Below are 18031 nucleotides of genomic sequence, written 5' to 3' on the forward strand. Positions count from 1 at the left end.
GGTTTGCCACTATGCCCTGCCTATGTGTTCTTTGAAGCAGGCTTACAGATTATTTACTGCAAAACATGTGTGTCTAATAAAAACATTGTGCATTTCAGGTAGTTAATAGAGAAAAATGCCAATATTCCTGACACAAAGCAAGTGAGCCTAGAGGAGGTGGTGGTGATGGCCCACACCTTCAATCCCAGCGCTCGGGAGGCAGAGGCAGGTGGATCTCTCTGAGTTTGAGGCCAGCCTGGTCTACAGAGTAAGTTCCAGGACAGCCAGGGCTACACAGCAAAACCCTGTTTCAAAGAAAGGATATGTCAGGTACCCTGATCTGATCATTGCACATTGTTTATTAGAATAAAAATATTACTATATGCCATAACTGTGTACAATTATGTGTCAACTAAAACAAAACTAAACAAATCCTTAGGCTCGGCATGGGGGCCCCTACCAATAATCCCAGCAATCAGAAGGCAGAGAGAGGCAAGTAGATCTCTATGGCTTAAGACAGAAAGTTCCAGACCAGCCAGTGCTACATTGTGAGAACAGCTCTCAAAAATAATTAAAACGTTTTATACCCCTCCCCCCAAAAAAACCCAAACAGGCAGGTGAAATGACTTGGTAGCTAAAGGAGTCTACTGCCAAGCCTCTATACCTGTGTTTAGTGTCAACCTGATGTGGTAGGGTAGAACCAATTTCTGCAGGTTGTCCTCTGATCTCCACATAAGTGTTATGGCACGCATGATCCCTTCCCTCCCCAAAATTCAAACAATGAGAAAAACCGGGATGAGCTGCTGAATAGTTCACGTTTGTAAATCCCAGCATTCAGGACACAGAGGCTGGAGAATCGCCTGGAATCTGAGGACAGCTTAGAAACACAGGGAGAGCCTGTCACAAAAAACTAAGCAAACAAACCAAAGGAGTTGCATATTGGGGCTGGAGAGATGGCTCAGAGGTTAAGAGCACTGGCTGCTTGTCCAGAAGTCCTGAGTTTAATTCCCAGCATCCACATGGTGACTCACAACCATCTGTAATGAGATCTGGTGCCCTCTTCTGGCCAGCATCATACATGTAGACAGAATACTGTGTACACAACAAATAAATAAATCTTAATATTGGCTTAGTGGTTAAGAGTGCTTAATACTTTTGCAGAGAATCCGGGTTCAGCTCCCAGCGCCTACATAGTGACTCACAACAGCGTGGAATTCCAGTTCTTGGGGACCATTTGCCCTTTGGTCTCTGAGGGCTGCAGGCACTCTAGTGGTACATAGGGATCCATGCAGGCAAACAACCCCATACACGTAAAATTGTGTGTGTGTATTTACACTTTTTTTTTTTTTTTTAAAACAGGGTATCTTTATGTAGCTTTGGCTGTCCTGGAACACACTAGGTAGACCAGTAGACCAACCAAGGGTGGCCTTGAAAGTACAGAGGTCCACCTGTGTAAGCCTCTCTGAGTGCTGGGATTGAATCGATACTCCACCGCTGCCTGGGCCGGCATTTTCTGTTTTTTCAGTTTAAAGCAAACAATAAGAGAATTGGGCTGAGTATGTAGCCAAGTGACCAAATCTGGGCACAAGTCTGCTTCTTCTACAGCACACACACACACACACACACACACACTCACCCCCACATACACACACATACACACACACTCTCACACATACACACACACCACACAGACACACCACATACACACTCACATACCACACACACTCACACACACTCTCACACATACACACACACCACACAGACACACACCACATACACACTCACACACCACACACACTCACACACACTCTCACACATACACACACACCACACAGACACACCACATACACACTCACATACCACACACACTCACACACACTCTCACACATACACACACACCACACAGACACACACCACATACACACTCACACACCACACACATACTCACACACTCACACTCACACACACACACCATACAGACACCCTACAAACACATACCACACACACACTCACATATACACACACCACACACACACATTCACACCCCCAACATACACACACACTCACAGCTGTCCCTGTAGAAATTCAGTTAAGTACTGTTGGTAGTTCCTGCTAACTGAAACAGAAATAATCCTAACGTCCATTAAGACCAGGCCAGACAAATTGTGGCCATCTGTCAGATGGAATACCTACCTACCTCACAGCAGTCAGTTTAAGACGGCCAATTTGATGATCATAGCGACTGAAGGTCTGTAATCTTATCTCAGTACTGAAGAGGCTGAGGCAGGAGAATCAGGTGGTTAGGGCCAATCTCAACTGAGATCTTAAAAAAAAAAAAAAAGCAACAATAAAATTCAAGCGTCAGCAAGCTGTTAACAGATTGTACACCTGCTAGTCCAGAGTCCAGGAGTCAAACCGAGGTCATCACATCAGGATTGGCGGCAAATGCCTTTTTATTTTTATTTTTCTCTTCTTGGAGCCAGGATCTACAGTCCTGACTGGCCTGGAGCTGTGTATGCGAATATTGAAATAGACATTATCTCCAGCTGTCCGAGGCCACCCTCCTGCCTCAACCTCCCAAGTGCTCAAATTAGAGGCATGCGCCCCACGCCCAGCTTTGGTTTACAGCTGTCTCCTAAAAATTTCAAATGTATCTATGAATCGGTTACAATTTCTAAAACCAGGGTTGTTTCCAGGGGTCACACTGTATGATGTCGGCCTTTATTGATCAAAACGGAGACCTAGCGGCTGAAAAGTCCGAGCAAGAAAGGAGGACGCGGAAGAAGAAACACAAACTGCAGAGCCCGGGGATGGGGATGGGGTGAGGGTGGGGTGGGGTGGGGGGGCTGGTGCGCGGCCCCTTTAAGGCAACCGGAAATGGGCTCTCAGGACCGGAAGTGGCCCGCTTTATTTCCTCCTTTCACGTGGAGCGGACCAGAAGTGACGTGTGGGGCCCCGGGAGCTGCGGGCGCGGAGGCGGACGGAGTCGGAGTCGCAGGCGCCGCGGGGTCTCCGGGACAGGTGACCGGGGGAGGGGGCCGGGAGCGCGCCCGCGGCGGAGAGGGCGGGGCCTGTTCGCCCACGTGAGGGCAGCGGGAGCGCGCGCGGACGGGGGAGGCGGCGAGCCGCCGGCGGGGGCGGGGCCAGGAGCTCAGCCCGCGGGGGGCGGGGCCAGGACGCCCCCACGGTCGCCGGGGGCGGGGCGGGGCGGGGCCCAGAGCGTGTGGGCGGGGCCAGGCGGGCGCTGCCGGGGAGGGGCGGGGCCTGCCTTGGCTGGGGGACTAGTGGGCGGGGCCCGGGCGTTGGGAGGGGACGCAGGGGGCGGCACCGAGTGTCGTGGGGCGGGAATGGAGGGCGGAGTCTGGGCGTTGGCAGGAGAAGCTGGGGGCGGGGCTTGGGGGCATTGCGGGAGGGGCGCAGGTGGGTGGGGTTTGGGCGGTGGGCGGGAAAACGGGGCGGGGCCAAGCCGGAGTGGGGCGGGACAAAGGGAGATGGGTGGAGCGGCTGGGGGCAGAGCCTGGGTGGGTATTCATTTCGAGGGGCCCTAAGGGTCGGGGGTCTACGGTCTGTGCGGAGAGCGTCGGGGGGCGTGTCTGGGAGAGCTGGAGGCGGAGCTGCGATGGGCGGAGCCAAAGTTTGGAGAGGTGTGGGGAAGGGGCAGGGTTTGGGCGTTGGTTGGGGAAGGGGCGGTGACCCGACTGGGGCTTTGTGCTGTGTTGGTCCTTGATGCTGGGGGCGGGTCCAGGGTGTTTGCTCTCCGTAGGGGGCGTGGTTTGGTAACTTGATGGCTGTGTTAGGGCGTGGCTAATGTAGGGGCTGGGGTCTGGGGCGGAGGCACCTGGGCAAGCCTGGAAAGTTTCTTGGCTTTAGAAGTGGGTCCTGCCTGATCATTGCCCAGAAGCTGACATTGGATAGAAGCGGGGCCAAAATGTCAGGGATTTTGCGGGTGGGGTTAGGATGCTGCGGGGATAATGGTGGGAGTGGATCCAGGAAGTTTTTCCTGCTACATAACGCATCCAAAGCTGGAGGAGGAGGCGTGACTCAGAGGCGTTGCCAGAATGGTTCCGGGCATGGCGGGGGCGGGTCCTATAGGATTAAATTGGAGGCGGAGCCAGGTTGTATTCTTTTTTTATGTGGGAAAGTCTGGTGGGAAAGGCGGGGCCTGAAGTTTCATCCCGGTCACGGGTGGGGCCAGGGGCGCGGCCGTGGCTGGCAGTTTTCTCTTATAAGCCTCCGTAGATGTTCTGTCTTCTGGGCTGGATATCACTATGGCAGTCAAGTCCGGTCCAGGAAGCCCCCCGAAGTGGATCCTGGGCCTTCTTGCCCGATCTTTTCCGGCTTGGTAGGAGATTGATGAGTCCCTTTTCAGGGCTGGGCTGACTCAGTCTTGGAGCCATGGGTTAACCTTCTCGGAGAGCTGGAACTGTTTTTTAATTATTTTGTTTTAATTTATTTTGTGCATGTGTGTGTGAGCACGCGGAGGTCGGAGGACAACTGGTGGGAGTCAGTGTTGGTATTCAGGCATCTGTACCATCTGTCGTTGAGGTTCTGACAAGATGTGCCCTCAGCTGCAGCCACTAAGAGCACCACCTGTGCACATTCACTGCATTCTCTTTTAAAAGGGCCCTGCCCACCTCCCATCCCTCTCTCCCCCCTCTGCCCTCTGCTTCTCTGCCTGTCTCTCTGTGTCCCCCCCCCCCCCGACCTTTTCTCTTCTGCTGCTCCTGTCTCCAGAGGCCGGTCTCTCCCCTCCCCTTCCCCCTTTCCCCTAAAAAAACCCCTCCACGTGAGCTCTGTAGCGTGAGCTCTGTCCGGTGGCTGCTTTTTAAATGGCAACAGTCAGTTCTCCTCTTCCACTTTGTGGATCCTGAGAATTGACCTCCATCAGGTTCCCAGGCTTTGCAGCAAGCACCTTTATCCCTTGAGCCATCCCTCTGGCCCTCTAAAAGTTACTTTTACTGGTTGTAGCTGGCCTTCTGAGAACCCGGTCCTGGCTAAAATTATAGGTTGTGGAATCTGGGCTGACATCTTTGTTTGGAGGAATTAGTATTAGGTACAGGGGTGGGGCTGGAATTTTCCCAAGGTGGGTCTGACTAATTGCATGGGTGGATCTAAAACTGAAGGGCAGGGTTTGTATTTCTTTAGTAAAGAGGTGAGGCTGGTACTTGAGGATTCCCTTGATGAAGCAGAAGTGTATTTTTCTGTGAGCCTTCAGTAGAGGAGAGGAGCCAGCATTTCAGGATGCTGTTGGTCTTAACTGATTGTTCTCTCTGTCCCCAGGGACCCCCAGTGCTACGTTTACTTTCTGTGAGGGAGATCACAGCGGATGACATGGTGAGCTGCAAAGTGGAGAAGTGGGTTGGGAAGGTGGGATCCTGGGTAAAACGCCCTTGGTGGGAGGGTCATTCTCCCTCCCCCGCCCTCACCTCCCCACCCCAGGCTACCAGCCCCCCACCTCCCCACCACAGGCTACCACACTAGATTTGAAATCAAAAGAGGAGAAGGATGCTGAGTTGGACAAGCGGATCGAGGCTCTGCGTAGGAAGAATGAGGCCCTCATACGGCGCTACCAGGTGCCCTAGCCCTGCCCTGGGAGACCCCACCCCCTCTCCCCGCAGTGAGTTTTTCCCACCTCTCCCTTCAAGCTTTCTCATGCTTCCCCTTCATTCACAGGACGAAAGCCCAAGGCCTCCCTTCCCTCATCCCGTCATTCATTTATTCATTTATTCACATCTGCTCGCTGAGTCTCCAGAGTCCTAGCTCCATGTTGTGTGGTGCTAGGGATGTATTCCCTAGACTTCCCTTAGGGCTCACGCTTCAGTTTGGGACATAGTTGCTCTTTGTGATGACCTAGACTAGACAAGGTTGGGGTGGGAATTAACAGATCTGTGGGAGTCTAGAGTTCTCTCACTAGCCTGAGGATATTAGGGCGAGCTTTCTGGTAGAGGGGATTCTGAGAACTAAAGGGTGCCTAGATATTAGCTATTTGGGAAGGAGGTGGATTATGTTTCACACAAGATGTGTAAATGTTTGGATGCTGAGAAGGCTTGGAAAGTCAGTTGGTGGAGAGCTGATCAAGGGAGGTCATCAGGGGCCAGCCTTGTAGTTTGGAGAGCACTTTTATAGCCCTAGGGAGGCCATGGAGGGCTTTGAGTAGGAGTGAGACCTAGCCACAACAGCTCTTAGCAGGGACACTCATTTTTTTTTTTTTTTTCTGTGTGGTGTGGGTGGAAGGGAGTCCAGATATTAAGAAGAAAGCTGGGCCAGGAACACCCTAGTTGGAGAAGGCAGGTCTGGCTCAGGACTAGGCTGTTGAAAGAGTCTTAATGACCAAGGACGGTTGGGGCTAGAGGGGGAGGGGGAGGAAGGGTCTAGAGCAGGGTCCAAGAGGAGGTTGTGGGGCTGTCCTTTTTGAAGGGACCTAGGAGGAGGGTGGCCTCATTGACTCATTCTTCATGCATTCATTCATTTAAAAAAAAGATTGGGTTTGATTGCAGTGAGGCAGACTGTGGGCTGGGGTAGGGGTGTGCGTCAGTGAACAGGTGTCCCCGTGTTTACCAAGCAGGGCGTGAGAACAGGGAGAGCAGGTAGGCGGTGAGACACTTGGAACCTGAGGAGTTACAGGGTGGAAGAGCTCACTCTAGCAGAGGAGTAGCTGGTACCAGAACCCTGGGGTTGGAGCTCAGGGCAGGCCTGAGGCCTGGGGAATAGCAAGAAGGCCAGAGTGGGTGCAGGAGAAGGCCTGCACTTGGGGGGGAAGCGTTCGGCTCTCACAGATGGGCTTACAGTGGGGACTCTGCAGCAGAGCAGCGTGTGGGCTTTGACGGAAGATGCTGTGACCAGTGTCTAAAGCTCTGGAGAGAAGCCTGAGTGGGAAGCTTAGGGAGAGCGTAGAGGACTATGGGAGCCCAGCTGATGCACAGGAACCCTAACACCCCATCCCCTGGATATTTGCTCCTAGGAGATCGAGGAGGACCGGAAAAAGGCTGAATTGGAGGGCGTGGCGGTGACAGGCCCTCGGAAGAGCCGTTCTACGGAGAAGGAGAATGTGGCAGTGGAGGTGGAGAGCCCAGCATGTCTGAATTCTCAGGGTGGGGCGGATGGAGAGGGCTCAGGCCTGGGACCCAGACCTTTCCTTTGACTGGCTTCTCTTCCTTTGCCTTTTCAGGAGAAGAGCCTGGGCCCCTCTCGGAGGACTCCTGGGACCCCCCGGCCCCCAGGGACCAGCAGAGGGGGCCGGACACACCCCCAGCAGGGAGGCAGGGCAGTTGTAGGCCGGACATCCCGAGGCTGGGAGGATGGTGCTGGGGAGCAGCTTCGAGGAGGAACTGGGGGTCGGGGCCGCAGAGGCCGGGGTCGGGGATCCCCTCATCTCCTAGGGGCAGGAGACAACTCAACTTCTGACCGCAAGTCCAAGGTAGGCACCAAGTAGGCCAAGAAGCTTGAGCCAAGTGTTTTCTGTTCCCTGATATTCATTCATTCATTCATTTTTCTGGTCTTGGGCCTTGCGAATATTAGATAAGTTCTTTAGCCTTGAACTGCATCCCTAACCCTTAGCTTTTCCTCTGAGACAGGATCTCATCTCAATAGGTTGCTCAGGCTGGCCTTGGACTTGGCATCCTCCAGCTCTACCTGCTTGGTGGCTGGAAAAACAGGCTTGCATTGCTGTGTCCGGCTAGTTCATTTCTTTCCCTTTGCTTTCTCTGCATTCTTGCTTGGATGGCTCCTCCCCGATCCTCTGTGTTCCTTGCCCTCACCTCCAGCTGGCCCTCCTGACCAGTGCTCTGCATCCGTCTCTGTTTTCTAGCATTCAGACTTGTGCTTTGTGCGCACTCCGTGTGTGTGTGTGTGTGTGTGTGTGTGTGTGTGTGTGTGTGTGTGTCCTGAGTTCAGTTCCCAGCAACCACATGGTGGCTCACAGCCATCCATAATGAGATCTGGCTCCCTCTTCTGGTGTGTAGGCAGACATGCGGGCAGAACACTGTACATAATACTAAATAAATAAATCTAAAAGGAAAACTCATTTAAAAGAAAGGGTGATGGGCTTGGTGTCCTGCTGCCACCTTAGTTCTGGCAGAGGAGACCAGCAGATCGCTCTCTGTGCTAGTGGGCTCCACTGGAGCTAGATCCTGAGACCCTGTCTCCAAAGGGGGGAAGATGAGGCCAGCACTGGAAGTGGTCCTTCTGGCCTCCACGCGCGCACACACATGCACGCACGCACACACACACGCACGTACGCACGCACGCACACACCTGGGCCCCAGATGTGATGGATGCAGTAGAATGCAGGTTTGTTTCTCCCGTGTGCTGAGTTAAATAATGTGATCAGGAGGTCAGGCCTGCTCACCCTAGGATTGTTGTCCACAGGTGGACGCTGGGACACTGACAGAGAAAACACACTTCCTTACATTTTTGGGGGAAGCACTTGGCCATCCCATGAAGCAGTGGCTGCTGGGAAATGAGAGTCCTGTCCAGTTGGCTGTTCATACTTTTTTTGAGACAGGGTTTCTCTGTGTAACAGTCCCGGCTGTCCTGGAACTTAGAGAGAAACCGCCTGCCTCTGCCTCTGGGGGGCGCTGGGATTAAGGGCCACCACTGCCCTGCCCTCACTAGGCTGTTATTTATAAACTCTGTTAGTGTTGCAGATGGGAGGGTAAAGATTGTGGTGGCCACTAGTTGCTTGCCTAGTTACTATCTTCGTGCACCATTTCTGCAGTGCGTGAGGTATGTCAGGGTCCCCTGCATGCAAACAAGTTCCGGGCCAGGCACTATTTGTCACCTGCCTGTCCTTGGAGAATTTGGGCTGCCCTGTCTTTTCTGCACAGCTAACTGTGGTTCTTTCTGACAGTCCTGTGCCCTCTTGTCTCCTCAGGAGTGGGAGGAGCGGCGCAGGCAGAACATTGAGAAGATGAATGAGGAGATGGAGAAGATCGCTGAGTACGAGCGCAACCAGCGGGTCAGCACCGGGCAGCCTGTGGGTGGGCGGGCTGAGAGGAAAGGCATTCCCGTGCCTCCCAGCCTGCCCACCTGCCAGCTCTTCTGCTGCAGGAAGGGGTACTGGAGCCCAACCCCGTACGCAACTTCCTGGATGATCCCCGGCGTCGGGGCGGACCCCTGGAGGAGCCTGAGAGGGATCGCAGGGAGGGCAGCCGCCGGCATGGCCGCAACTGGGGAGGTTCTGACTTTGAGCGGGTGCGCTCTGGCTTGGAACACGAGAGACAGGTGGGTGCTGCAGCTTCCCAAGAGTTGTGCTTTGCGCCGGCTGGGAGCTGCTTCCTATGTGGGGGTTAGTGCTGCTTGATTTTGGGGCTATTGAGATAGGGACTCAGGCTGGTTTGGATCTTGCTATGTAGTTTGGTTACCGTGCGTGGCCAGTGTTTTCTGTTTTCTTTTGAGATGGGGTCTCACTGTCTGGCCCTGGTGGAGTTCCATCTTTAAGCCGAGCACAGAGATACGCCTGCTTCTACGCTGAGTGCTCGGCTTAAAGCTGTGCACCACTGCGCCCTGCTGCCAGTGTTTTCTTTGTTAAGGGTTCATGTTGGGCTTTTTTTCCATGCCGTGATATGGTGCAGGGCCTTACACATGCTGTGTAAACTGTCTGCCAGTGAGCTACATCCCCAGCCCTTTTGTTTTTATTAAGTTGCCCAGGCAGTCCTGAACTCTTGACCCTCCTGCTTCAGCCTCCCAAGTGCTGGGATTGTAGGCCAGGGAAGATAGTTCTAAGACAAAGCTGTACTGTATTCCAGTGGATAAAATGAATGGGTAAAAGTCTAATTAAAGGCTGGGTATTATAAAATGTCATCACCCCCAAAAAGTGAGGAAGGGTCAGGGATGTCTTCTTAAGAAAGATGAAGAGCGGGCTGGAGAGATGCTTCAGTGATTAAGAGTGCCTGAGTGATGCTGGATGGTGGTGGTGCACACTTTTAATCCCAGCACTTAGGGGGCAGAGCCAGGCAGATCTCTGAGTTCAGTGGTCTATAAAGTGAGTTCCAGGACAGTCATGGTTACATAGATAAACCCTGTCTCAAAAAAGGGAAGACGTAGATGGGTGAGTGGGTAAGACTGCTTTTGCATAAGCATTAGGTCCTGGGTTTGAATCCCTAGCACTCCTGTGAAAAAAAGGCTGAGCAGACTCCAGGCATTCCTAGGGATGGAGCAGGAAGATCATTGGATTCCCTGCGGTTAGAGACTCTGCTTCAAGGGAATAAGCTAGGGGGCGGTGACAGAACAAGACACCCCTCTGGCCACCACATGTGCATGCACACACGTGCAGACATCACACACACACACACACACACACACACACACACACACGGGGAATAAAAATGGAATGCTTACATCTGAGAAAGAAAGTTAAGACCCAGCACTTGGGAGGTAGAGGCAGGCCAGTCTGGTGTGGACATTTTCTTACCTGAATGTCCCTCTTCCCAAATAACTCTAGTTTGTGTCAGATTGACATAAAACTAGCCAGCACAAGGGGTTTAAGGCCATCCTTAGCTCCTTAGCTCTATAGTGAGTTTGAGGCAGCCGCTCTGGGCTATGAGTCCCTGTCTGAAACCAAAAATAAATAGATAGGAGATAGAGCCTGTCTGAGGAGGCAGCTTCAGCCACCCACTTGCTTGCTGCTTGTTAACTCAGTCCTGTGTGCCCTAAGCAGTGGTCCTGTTTGTGTCTGGGGGGGTTGGTGGGGGGTGGGGGTGGGGGAGTTGGGGGCGTGGGGATGGAGGGATGGTGTGTGTGGGGTGTGTGTGGAGGGGAGCTGGGGTCTGACTGCCTGTGCTGCCTGCAGGGCCGCAGGGCCGGCCTAGGCATTGGGGGAGACATGACAATGTCCATGACGGGCCGAGAGCGGTCAGAGTACCTGCGCTGGAAGCAGGAGAGGGAGAAGATCGACCAAGAGCGCCTGCAGCGACACCGCAAGCCCACTGGGCAGTGGCGGCGGGAATGGGATGCCGAGAAGACCGATGGCTTGTGAGTCCGCCTCCCTGCTGGGCCCTGGCTCAAGCCACTCTCAGTATTGTGGGTATTGGTGATGTTGGTTACAGCAGGCTGTGCCTTGGTGGTGTATGGAAGCCTGTCTTTCTTTTTCTCCCTTTGGTACTGGGGATTGAACCTATGGCCTTTGGCATGCTGACAAGTATGCAAAGCTGAGCTAGGCCCCCAGCCCCTCACTGGGGGATTCTAGACAGGTACTCTACCACTGAGCCATCTCTACTTCCCCACCTTTATATTTTTTAACAAATTTATGTGTACTGAGTGTTTTGTTTGCATGTATGTTTGTATAAAATGTGCCTGTCTGGTGCCCATGGATGCCAGAAGATGGTATCAGATTGCCTGAAACTGTAGTTACAGAGGGTTGTGGGAAATGAACCCGGGTCCTCTGGAAGAGCATCCAGAGCTGACAGAGCCATCTCTCCTGCCATTTCACCTTTTTACTCTTTGAGACGCCATGTTACCTAGGTTGGCTTTCACCTTTCAGTCTTCCTGTTGGATCCTGCAGTTACAGACAGTTGTGAGCTGCCATGTGGGTGCTGGGAATTGAACCCTGGTCCTCCGAGCCATCTCTACAGCTCCTTACACATATCTTTTTATTGAGCGAGGACACAGAAGACAACTTGTGGGAGTTGGTTCTATTGTGTGGGCCTGGGTATGCAGCTCCAATGGGCATGGAATTGAGCAGCCTCCAGCCTTAGCCTCTCTGAATGCCCAGCTTGTATATGAAAAGCTTTCTTTGTCCCTTGCTCACAGGCCTCCTGGGCTATGTTGACTTAGGCTAGCACAGAACTCTTGGCCACTCAGGCTCTGTATCTTCCTGCACAGCCAGCAAAGGGTAAGGGATAGGGAAAACACTCAGCTGCCGATCCAGAGTGGCTGGCTTGGATTCACTCAGAACCTTCTGCTTGCCTGTAGAGTTGTTAGTAGTGACAGAATTTCCATGTTTATTCTTGTTTACCTTTTGTTTCTTTTTTGGTTTTTCGAGGCAGTTTCTTTGTATTGCCCTGGCTGTCCTGGAAGTAGACCAGGCTGGCTTTGAACTCACAGAGATCCACCTGCCTCTGCCTCCTGAGTGCTGGAATTAAATATGTGTGCCACCACCGCCAGCTACTTTTTCTTTCTTTGAGACATGTAACCGAGGCTGACCTTGAATTTGCTATGGAGTCATGGACAGCCTGAATCTGATTCTTCTGCCTCTGCCTCTGAAATGCTAGGGTACCGGGTATGTGGTGGCCTGCCTGGCCCACAGTTATGTCCTTGCTCTGATTTGAACATGTTGCAGGCTGAGGGCAGCAACCCCAATGGACTTGCCTATCCTGGGCTGGTAGATGCACAAGGTGCTGAGGTTGGTAGGGAAGTGAACCACCCCTCTCCAGCCCTCACGTTTGTATTTCAGAGGCCACATCCATATCTGTCTGGTTTTGTCACTAGAAAGCTAGGTTTGCTTCTCATCCCTTATTCTGTCTGACCCCATTCTAACCAGCGGCCCCTTTGGTGCTGCTTTGGTTTGATCTGTCCCTGTCTCCATCCCCCAGCTTCCTCTGCTTCTCCTCAGTCCCCTCAGCTGTTGCTTGCTTTGCTCTCTTCCTAGGTTCAAGGACGGGCCAGCTCCTACGCACGAACCATCCCATCGCTATGGTGAGTAGTATCTTGGAAAGGGTTAAGTATGAGTAGTATCTTGGAAAGGGTTAAGTAGCGGAGTTTGAGTGTGGCACGTGCTGTGTCTCCATCCCCTAAGTCCTGGGTGTTAAGAGCACTTTTCAGCCACCCTGGTCCCAGAGCTGCATCAGTCACAAAATAGCACACAGAGACATTAATTATGAAACTGTTGGCCAGTTACTAGTGTTTCTTATTGGCTCACTCTGTCTTAAATATGTGTTTCTACATGGTCTTGCCTTATTGAGAGCACCAGACTCGAGTCCTCTTCCTGAGGTCACATCGTGACTCCACTACATCTCCCAGAACCCTCCACCTCTCCTAGTCCCTAGTCTCTCCTAGTGCTTTACTCATTAACCAATAAGAGAAGCATATGTACAGAAAGACATCTCCCATCATCTCCTCTTTTCTGTCTAAAATAAAAAGGGTTTTAACTTTAACATAGTTAAATATATAAACAAAACAGTTATCAAATAAGAACTATAGTTAATAATATTTAGTCCATTAACATCAGGAATTAAAGAAAGTATTCTATCACCTTTCCTATCTTTGTGAGTCTAAAGTCTTATATGTAACTTATCTTTAATCCTAACTAAGGAAAACTGTAACCGTGACTATCTGTCTTCAACTCCATCATAGACCACAGAAGGATATGACAGAGACAACTCAGTGCCTGGTCAGTCACCTGAAGTTCTGTAATCTTCCATCTTCAGCCCATAGGCCATAGTGTGTCTGACAGACTCCTCAGCAAAGCAGGAAACTTTAAACTGTCTTCTTGTATTGGCAGTTTGTCAGTCACTTTTCTCTGTGTCCTGTAGACTGTCTGGCAGGCTCTTTCATGAAACAGGAACCCTACAGCAATGTCTGTCTTGTATCAGCAGTCACTTTCCTGTGGGTCCTACATGTCCAGTTTATACAGCATAAAGTCAAACACTCCAGACAAGAGCAGTTTCTTGCCCAAATGGCTAGTCTTGCCATATTGAAAGCAAGCTCTATAACAAGTTTCTTCAATGTCCATGTTCCTTTCTGTGCCTCACTGTTAAGAAAAACCCTAAACCATTTTAAATGTCATATTCTGTAGGTCTTTGAAAGGGTTGAAGAATGCCTATCCATTTGAAACATATCTCTATATATCTATAAAAACCTAACAAACCTAACTTTAAGTTTTGACTATTACAAGTGACTACCTATAATTTGTACTTAATTATACATTACATTTTAAAATGAGCTATATAAATACAATACTTAAACAAGAGGAGAAATATACATATCACAAAATTGACCTTAAATTTGTATTAATAAATGAAAATCCATTCCAAAACAAAGCATTCATTTTAATACCATAATCCCCTTTTTACCTTTAAAAAGAGATTGGTTGTGATCATAGCTATTTATAACCAGCCCCATTTAGATAAAAACAAACTTTATAGACAATATTTGTGAATTTGGGTGTCATTATTTCCAAACTGCTTCCTGCTGGTTGGGGATGCTGTAATACCTTGGGGATCCTAAGAAGATGCAGAAGTCCTAGTTGTAGTCTGCAAGGCTGCCTTGTCCCGGCTGTTTTGACAGTTTTTTAGGTGGTCTTGCTTGATCAAACCATGTTAGTTTGGAAGGAATCCAGAGTTTTTATTTTCTGTGGAAACAAAAATAGAAATTCTTTTCCCCAGTAACCTGTCTTTAGACTTAAATTTTTAAGTCAAAGCATTTTTAAAATATATAAGTTGGATTAATTTAGCAGCATTGATAATCAAATGTATATTAGCAGTTGTGCAATTTAAAGATAACACATGCAGTATCCAGTCTCTCTGTGCTTTCCATCTTTACGTGGCTTTATTATTACTCTATTTTTTTTTTTAACTTCTATTTTTTATTTTGAGACAGGGTTTTTTTGTGTGTGTGTAACTTTTGCCTGTTCTGGAATTCATTCTGTATACCAGGTTTGCTTTGAAATCAGTGATTTTCTTGCCTCTGCCTCCTGAGTGCTGGGATTAAAGGCTGCCATTTTGTTATGAGCACTTTCCCACCAGCCTGGTCCCAAAATAACACACAGAGACACTGAAACACTGTATTAATTATGAAACTATTGGCCGGTTACTAGTGTAACTTATTGGTTAGCTGTGTCTTAAATATTAACCCATAATCACTAATATTTCACTAGTATTTCTACATGGTCTTATGGAGAATGTCAGACTCACGTCCTCTCTTCCTGAGATCACATGGAGACTCTACTACATCTCCCAGAATCCTCCACCTCTCCTAGTCCCACTTATCTTGCCTTCCTGTTTGCCAGCAGTGCTTTATTCATTAACCAGTAAGAGAAACATGTACAGATTGACATCTCCCATCACTTGGATCTGCGTTTCTGTTGTAGATGACCAAGCTTGGGCGAGACCCCCTAAGCCCCCCACTTTTGGAGAGTTCCTTTCTCAGCACAAAGCAGAAATAAAGAGCCACAGGAGGAGAAAGGACAGCAGACCCCAGGCCAAGCTGGCCCCTCGTGCCTATAGGTGGGATGCTCATCCCTCGGGGTGTCCCCGCTCCCTCGGGGTGTCCCCGCTCCCTCGGGGTGTCCTGTTTTTATTGTGCTTGGCTCTGTTGCATCTGCCTTTGCCTTCAGTGCAGCAAGACAGATGTTCTGAGAAGTCCATCCCTCACCCAGGCCTTACCCCTGTGCTCTGTCCACTCCAGTGACCACGATAATCGCTGGGAGACGAAAGAGGAAGCTGTGTCCTCAGCCCCTGAGTCCTCTCAATCCAAGTCCCTGGAGGAGGCACCCACGCAGGTAAGGCAGAGCAGGTATAAGGGTGTGGGTATTGGTTTGTGTGTGTGTGTGGGGGGGTTCAGGTCGCAAGCCTTTCCCTGATCGGCCTGTGTTCCCAGCAGCCTGTGGAGACCCCAGCCCCAGCCCACCGACCTCCTGAGGAGGATGGTGAGGAAGATGAGGGGGAAGAGGAGAGGGAAGATGATGATGAGGATGAAGAATGGGAGGATGTGAGTGAAGATGTCACTGAGGAGGAGGTGGAGGAGGAGGAAGAGGAGTCTGAGGAGGAGGAAGAGGGTCCTAAGGAGCAGGAAGCCCCAGCTGTTCCTGATCAGCCTGGAGACCCTGAGCCTGCTGGGAAGCCCACCTGTGAGCAGGCCGACCCTGCACCTGCCAGGCCCCAGGAGTCGCTGTCCCCAGACCCTGTTGAACCTCCCAGCCCCTTCTCGCCCACTGGGGACCACCAGCCTGTGTCTGACTGGGGTGAGGAGATGGAACTGAATTCTCCCAACACTGCCCACTCGCCCGGTGCCCACTCTGAGGGTGAGGCCTGGCCTTTTGGGAATGTATGAAACTGGCTGTGTGTGTGTGTGTGTGCGCGCGCACGTGTGCACGCGCACGCGCTTGTGCACATGGTCCTGTGAGCTCACAGGGTGTGGCTGTACCCACACCTCCCCCACCCCTATGGCGGGGAAGGGCACTTGGTGGCTACTCCATGCCCTCAGCCCATTTCCTAGAGCCTGCTCTTGCTGGTTCAGAGCCTCTCTCCAATAAAAAGTTCACGTCCTTAAATGACACCCCACTGTGTCCTTGAGACCCCCTTGTCCATTCACACACCCCTACTGTCCCCGAGCCCCCTTAAGTGGGGAGACGTTTGGAAAAGGAGGGGCTTGACTGAGCCTCCCCTTCTCCAGGAGGTGACCAGCCAGTCCTCGCCTCCTTGGAGAGTGGGCCAACCTTGGCAGCAGCCCCGAAGTCTGAAGAAGAGGGGCCTGAGGCATCTCCAGGTGGGGCGCTTGAGGCTGGTGGAGGTGGGGGCCCTGCTTGCATTCCTGGGGGGAGGGAAGGGCTTGGGAACAGAAAATGGGGCTGCTTGTGGGGGATGATAGGGGACAGGGCTTGAGGTGAGTGGGGCGCCATGCCATGTCTGGGTGGAGCTGGAGTCAGGAGTTGTGACTAGCGCTGGGACAGGAAGCTGGGCTCAGGGGAAGCTCATTGAGGTAAAGGAGTGAGGCTAGGTTTTGGGAAGGCGCTAAAGGTGGGTTTCAAAATCTGAATGTCCCCAGGGGGATGAGGCAGAATCCGTAGAATCTTGAGTTTGAGGCTAATTCTGGTTAGGGACCCTCTAAAATGAATGGAGCCGATGTTAGTCTTATCTGAGGGCGGGGTTAGCGTTTAGAGGAAGACCTGGGTGGAATTTTGGAGCCCCAGAGTAGAAGCAAGAGGGTGATCTTGGTCGCCCTAACGTGGTGAGCCACGTTTCTTGCCTGTGTTTCCTTTCCCTCCCCCTCCAGTGGGATAGGCTGTGGAGCAGAGCCCAGGAACGATGGTCAAAGAGTGGTAGGGTGGAGGCTGAGGGGCCAGGCCAGACACAACAGTTTGGGGTCCGAGAGGATGGCGGTTATCCCATCACACCCGTACTTCCCAGGAGCCGGCGGGGTTAGATTGGAGGGGGCTGTTTCCTGGGCTTCCTGAGAGTAAAGTGGAGGCCAGCCACAGGTGGGCTAGACAGGATGGGTCTGCCAGGCTGGTCTTCCATTTACCACTTTTTATCTCCTCAGAGGTGGGCCATGAGGGCCAGGAGACAGCGGAGATCACGGACTTCCAGAGGGTGCGTTTCTGCAAGGTGGTGGCGGCCGCTCCGCCGCCGGGGGCTGCCCGCTGACAGCGCCAGCCGACCTGGCCCTTGGCGCTCCGCACTAACCTCCAGCCGCCTCGCTCCTCTGCTTCTGCTACACTCCGGCCAGGACAGGGTTAAACACGGGGGAGCGGCGGGGTTAGGCACAGGCCAGGGGAGTCTCCTAAATTCGCGGACGACCAGCCTGGGTAGTCCGAATGGGGCTCTGCGATGCTCAGCTGTGGAGACTCCGAGTTCTGGCTCTCTGGAGGACTTGAATTAAATGCGTGCTCCCGCCAACCTTTGAACTGTGCTGCTGGCGGGACAGGCTGGGCTGCTGTGCTTGGCGGGCTTTGCTGTGGCGGAAGAGGCGGGACGAGGGTGTTCTTCGCCATCCTGACACCTGTCCCCTCCCATCCCGCAGGCTCTCCCGCAATCCTGAAGACGCTGCTGGGAGGGGCGGCGGCGCGGTTTGCCCGGCCCCCGGGCTGGCTGCTCTCCTCCCTGCAGCCCGCTTTGGACCCCGCGCCTCTGGGGAGCGGGAGAAGTTACGCTGGTGCGGAGTTACTGGGAAAGGGGTCAGCCGGGGCGAGAGGCGGAGCTGGGTCCTGCAAACTGGCGCAGCGGCCGGTGATGCGAAGCGGGGAGGGGCGGGGCTGAGGCTCGGTGGGCGGGGCTAGCTCCGAGGCTCGGGATGCCGCCTGCTCCAGCAGACGGGGGACCCGGCCTTCGGCGGGCAGAGGGTGGCTTGTGTGCAGAGCTGCAGTCGGTGGGAGAAGGGACGGTTCCGACGAGCTGGG

General features: G+C 52.3%; 1 protein-coding gene across 3 annotated transcripts; it reads left to right on the forward strand.

Annotated features, from left to right (window-relative positions):
• Positions 1-2898: 2898 nt before the first annotated feature.
• Positions 2899-17688, forward strand: Ccdc9 (coiled-coil domain containing 9). 3 transcript variants are annotated; one of them, XM_051207198.1, is made up of 15 exons: positions 2899-3000; positions 5260-5313; positions 5448-5552; positions 6941-7039; positions 7148-7396; positions 8852-8935; positions 9028-9201; positions 10769-10950; positions 12566-12612; positions 15005-15140; positions 15322-15415; positions 15514-15877; positions 16309-16401; positions 17176-17225; positions 17656-17688. In XM_051207198.1, exons 2-15 carry the CDS (start codon positions 5311-5313, stop codon positions 17671-17673), a joined length of 1698 nt encoding a protein of 565 aa, XP_051063155.1. In that variant the 5' UTR covers positions 2899-3000; positions 5260-5310; the 3' UTR covers positions 17674-17688. The 3 variants fall into 3 exon arrangements, with proteins under 3 accessions (XP_051063155.1, XP_051063153.1, XP_051063154.1); XM_051207196.1 differs by lacking the exon at positions 17656-17688 and having other exon boundaries at positions 17176-17279; XM_051207197.1 differs by lacking the exon at positions 17656-17688 and having other exon boundaries at positions 15517-15877; positions 17176-17279.
• Positions 17689-18031: the final 343 nt, after the last annotated feature.

Source organism: Phodopus roborovskii, unplaced genomic scaffold (genome assembly GCF_943737965.1).
Source record: "Phodopus roborovskii unplaced genomic scaffold, PHOROB, whole genome shotgun sequence".
Lineage (NCBI taxonomy): Eukaryota > Metazoa > Chordata > Mammalia > Rodentia > Cricetidae > Phodopus > Phodopus roborovskii.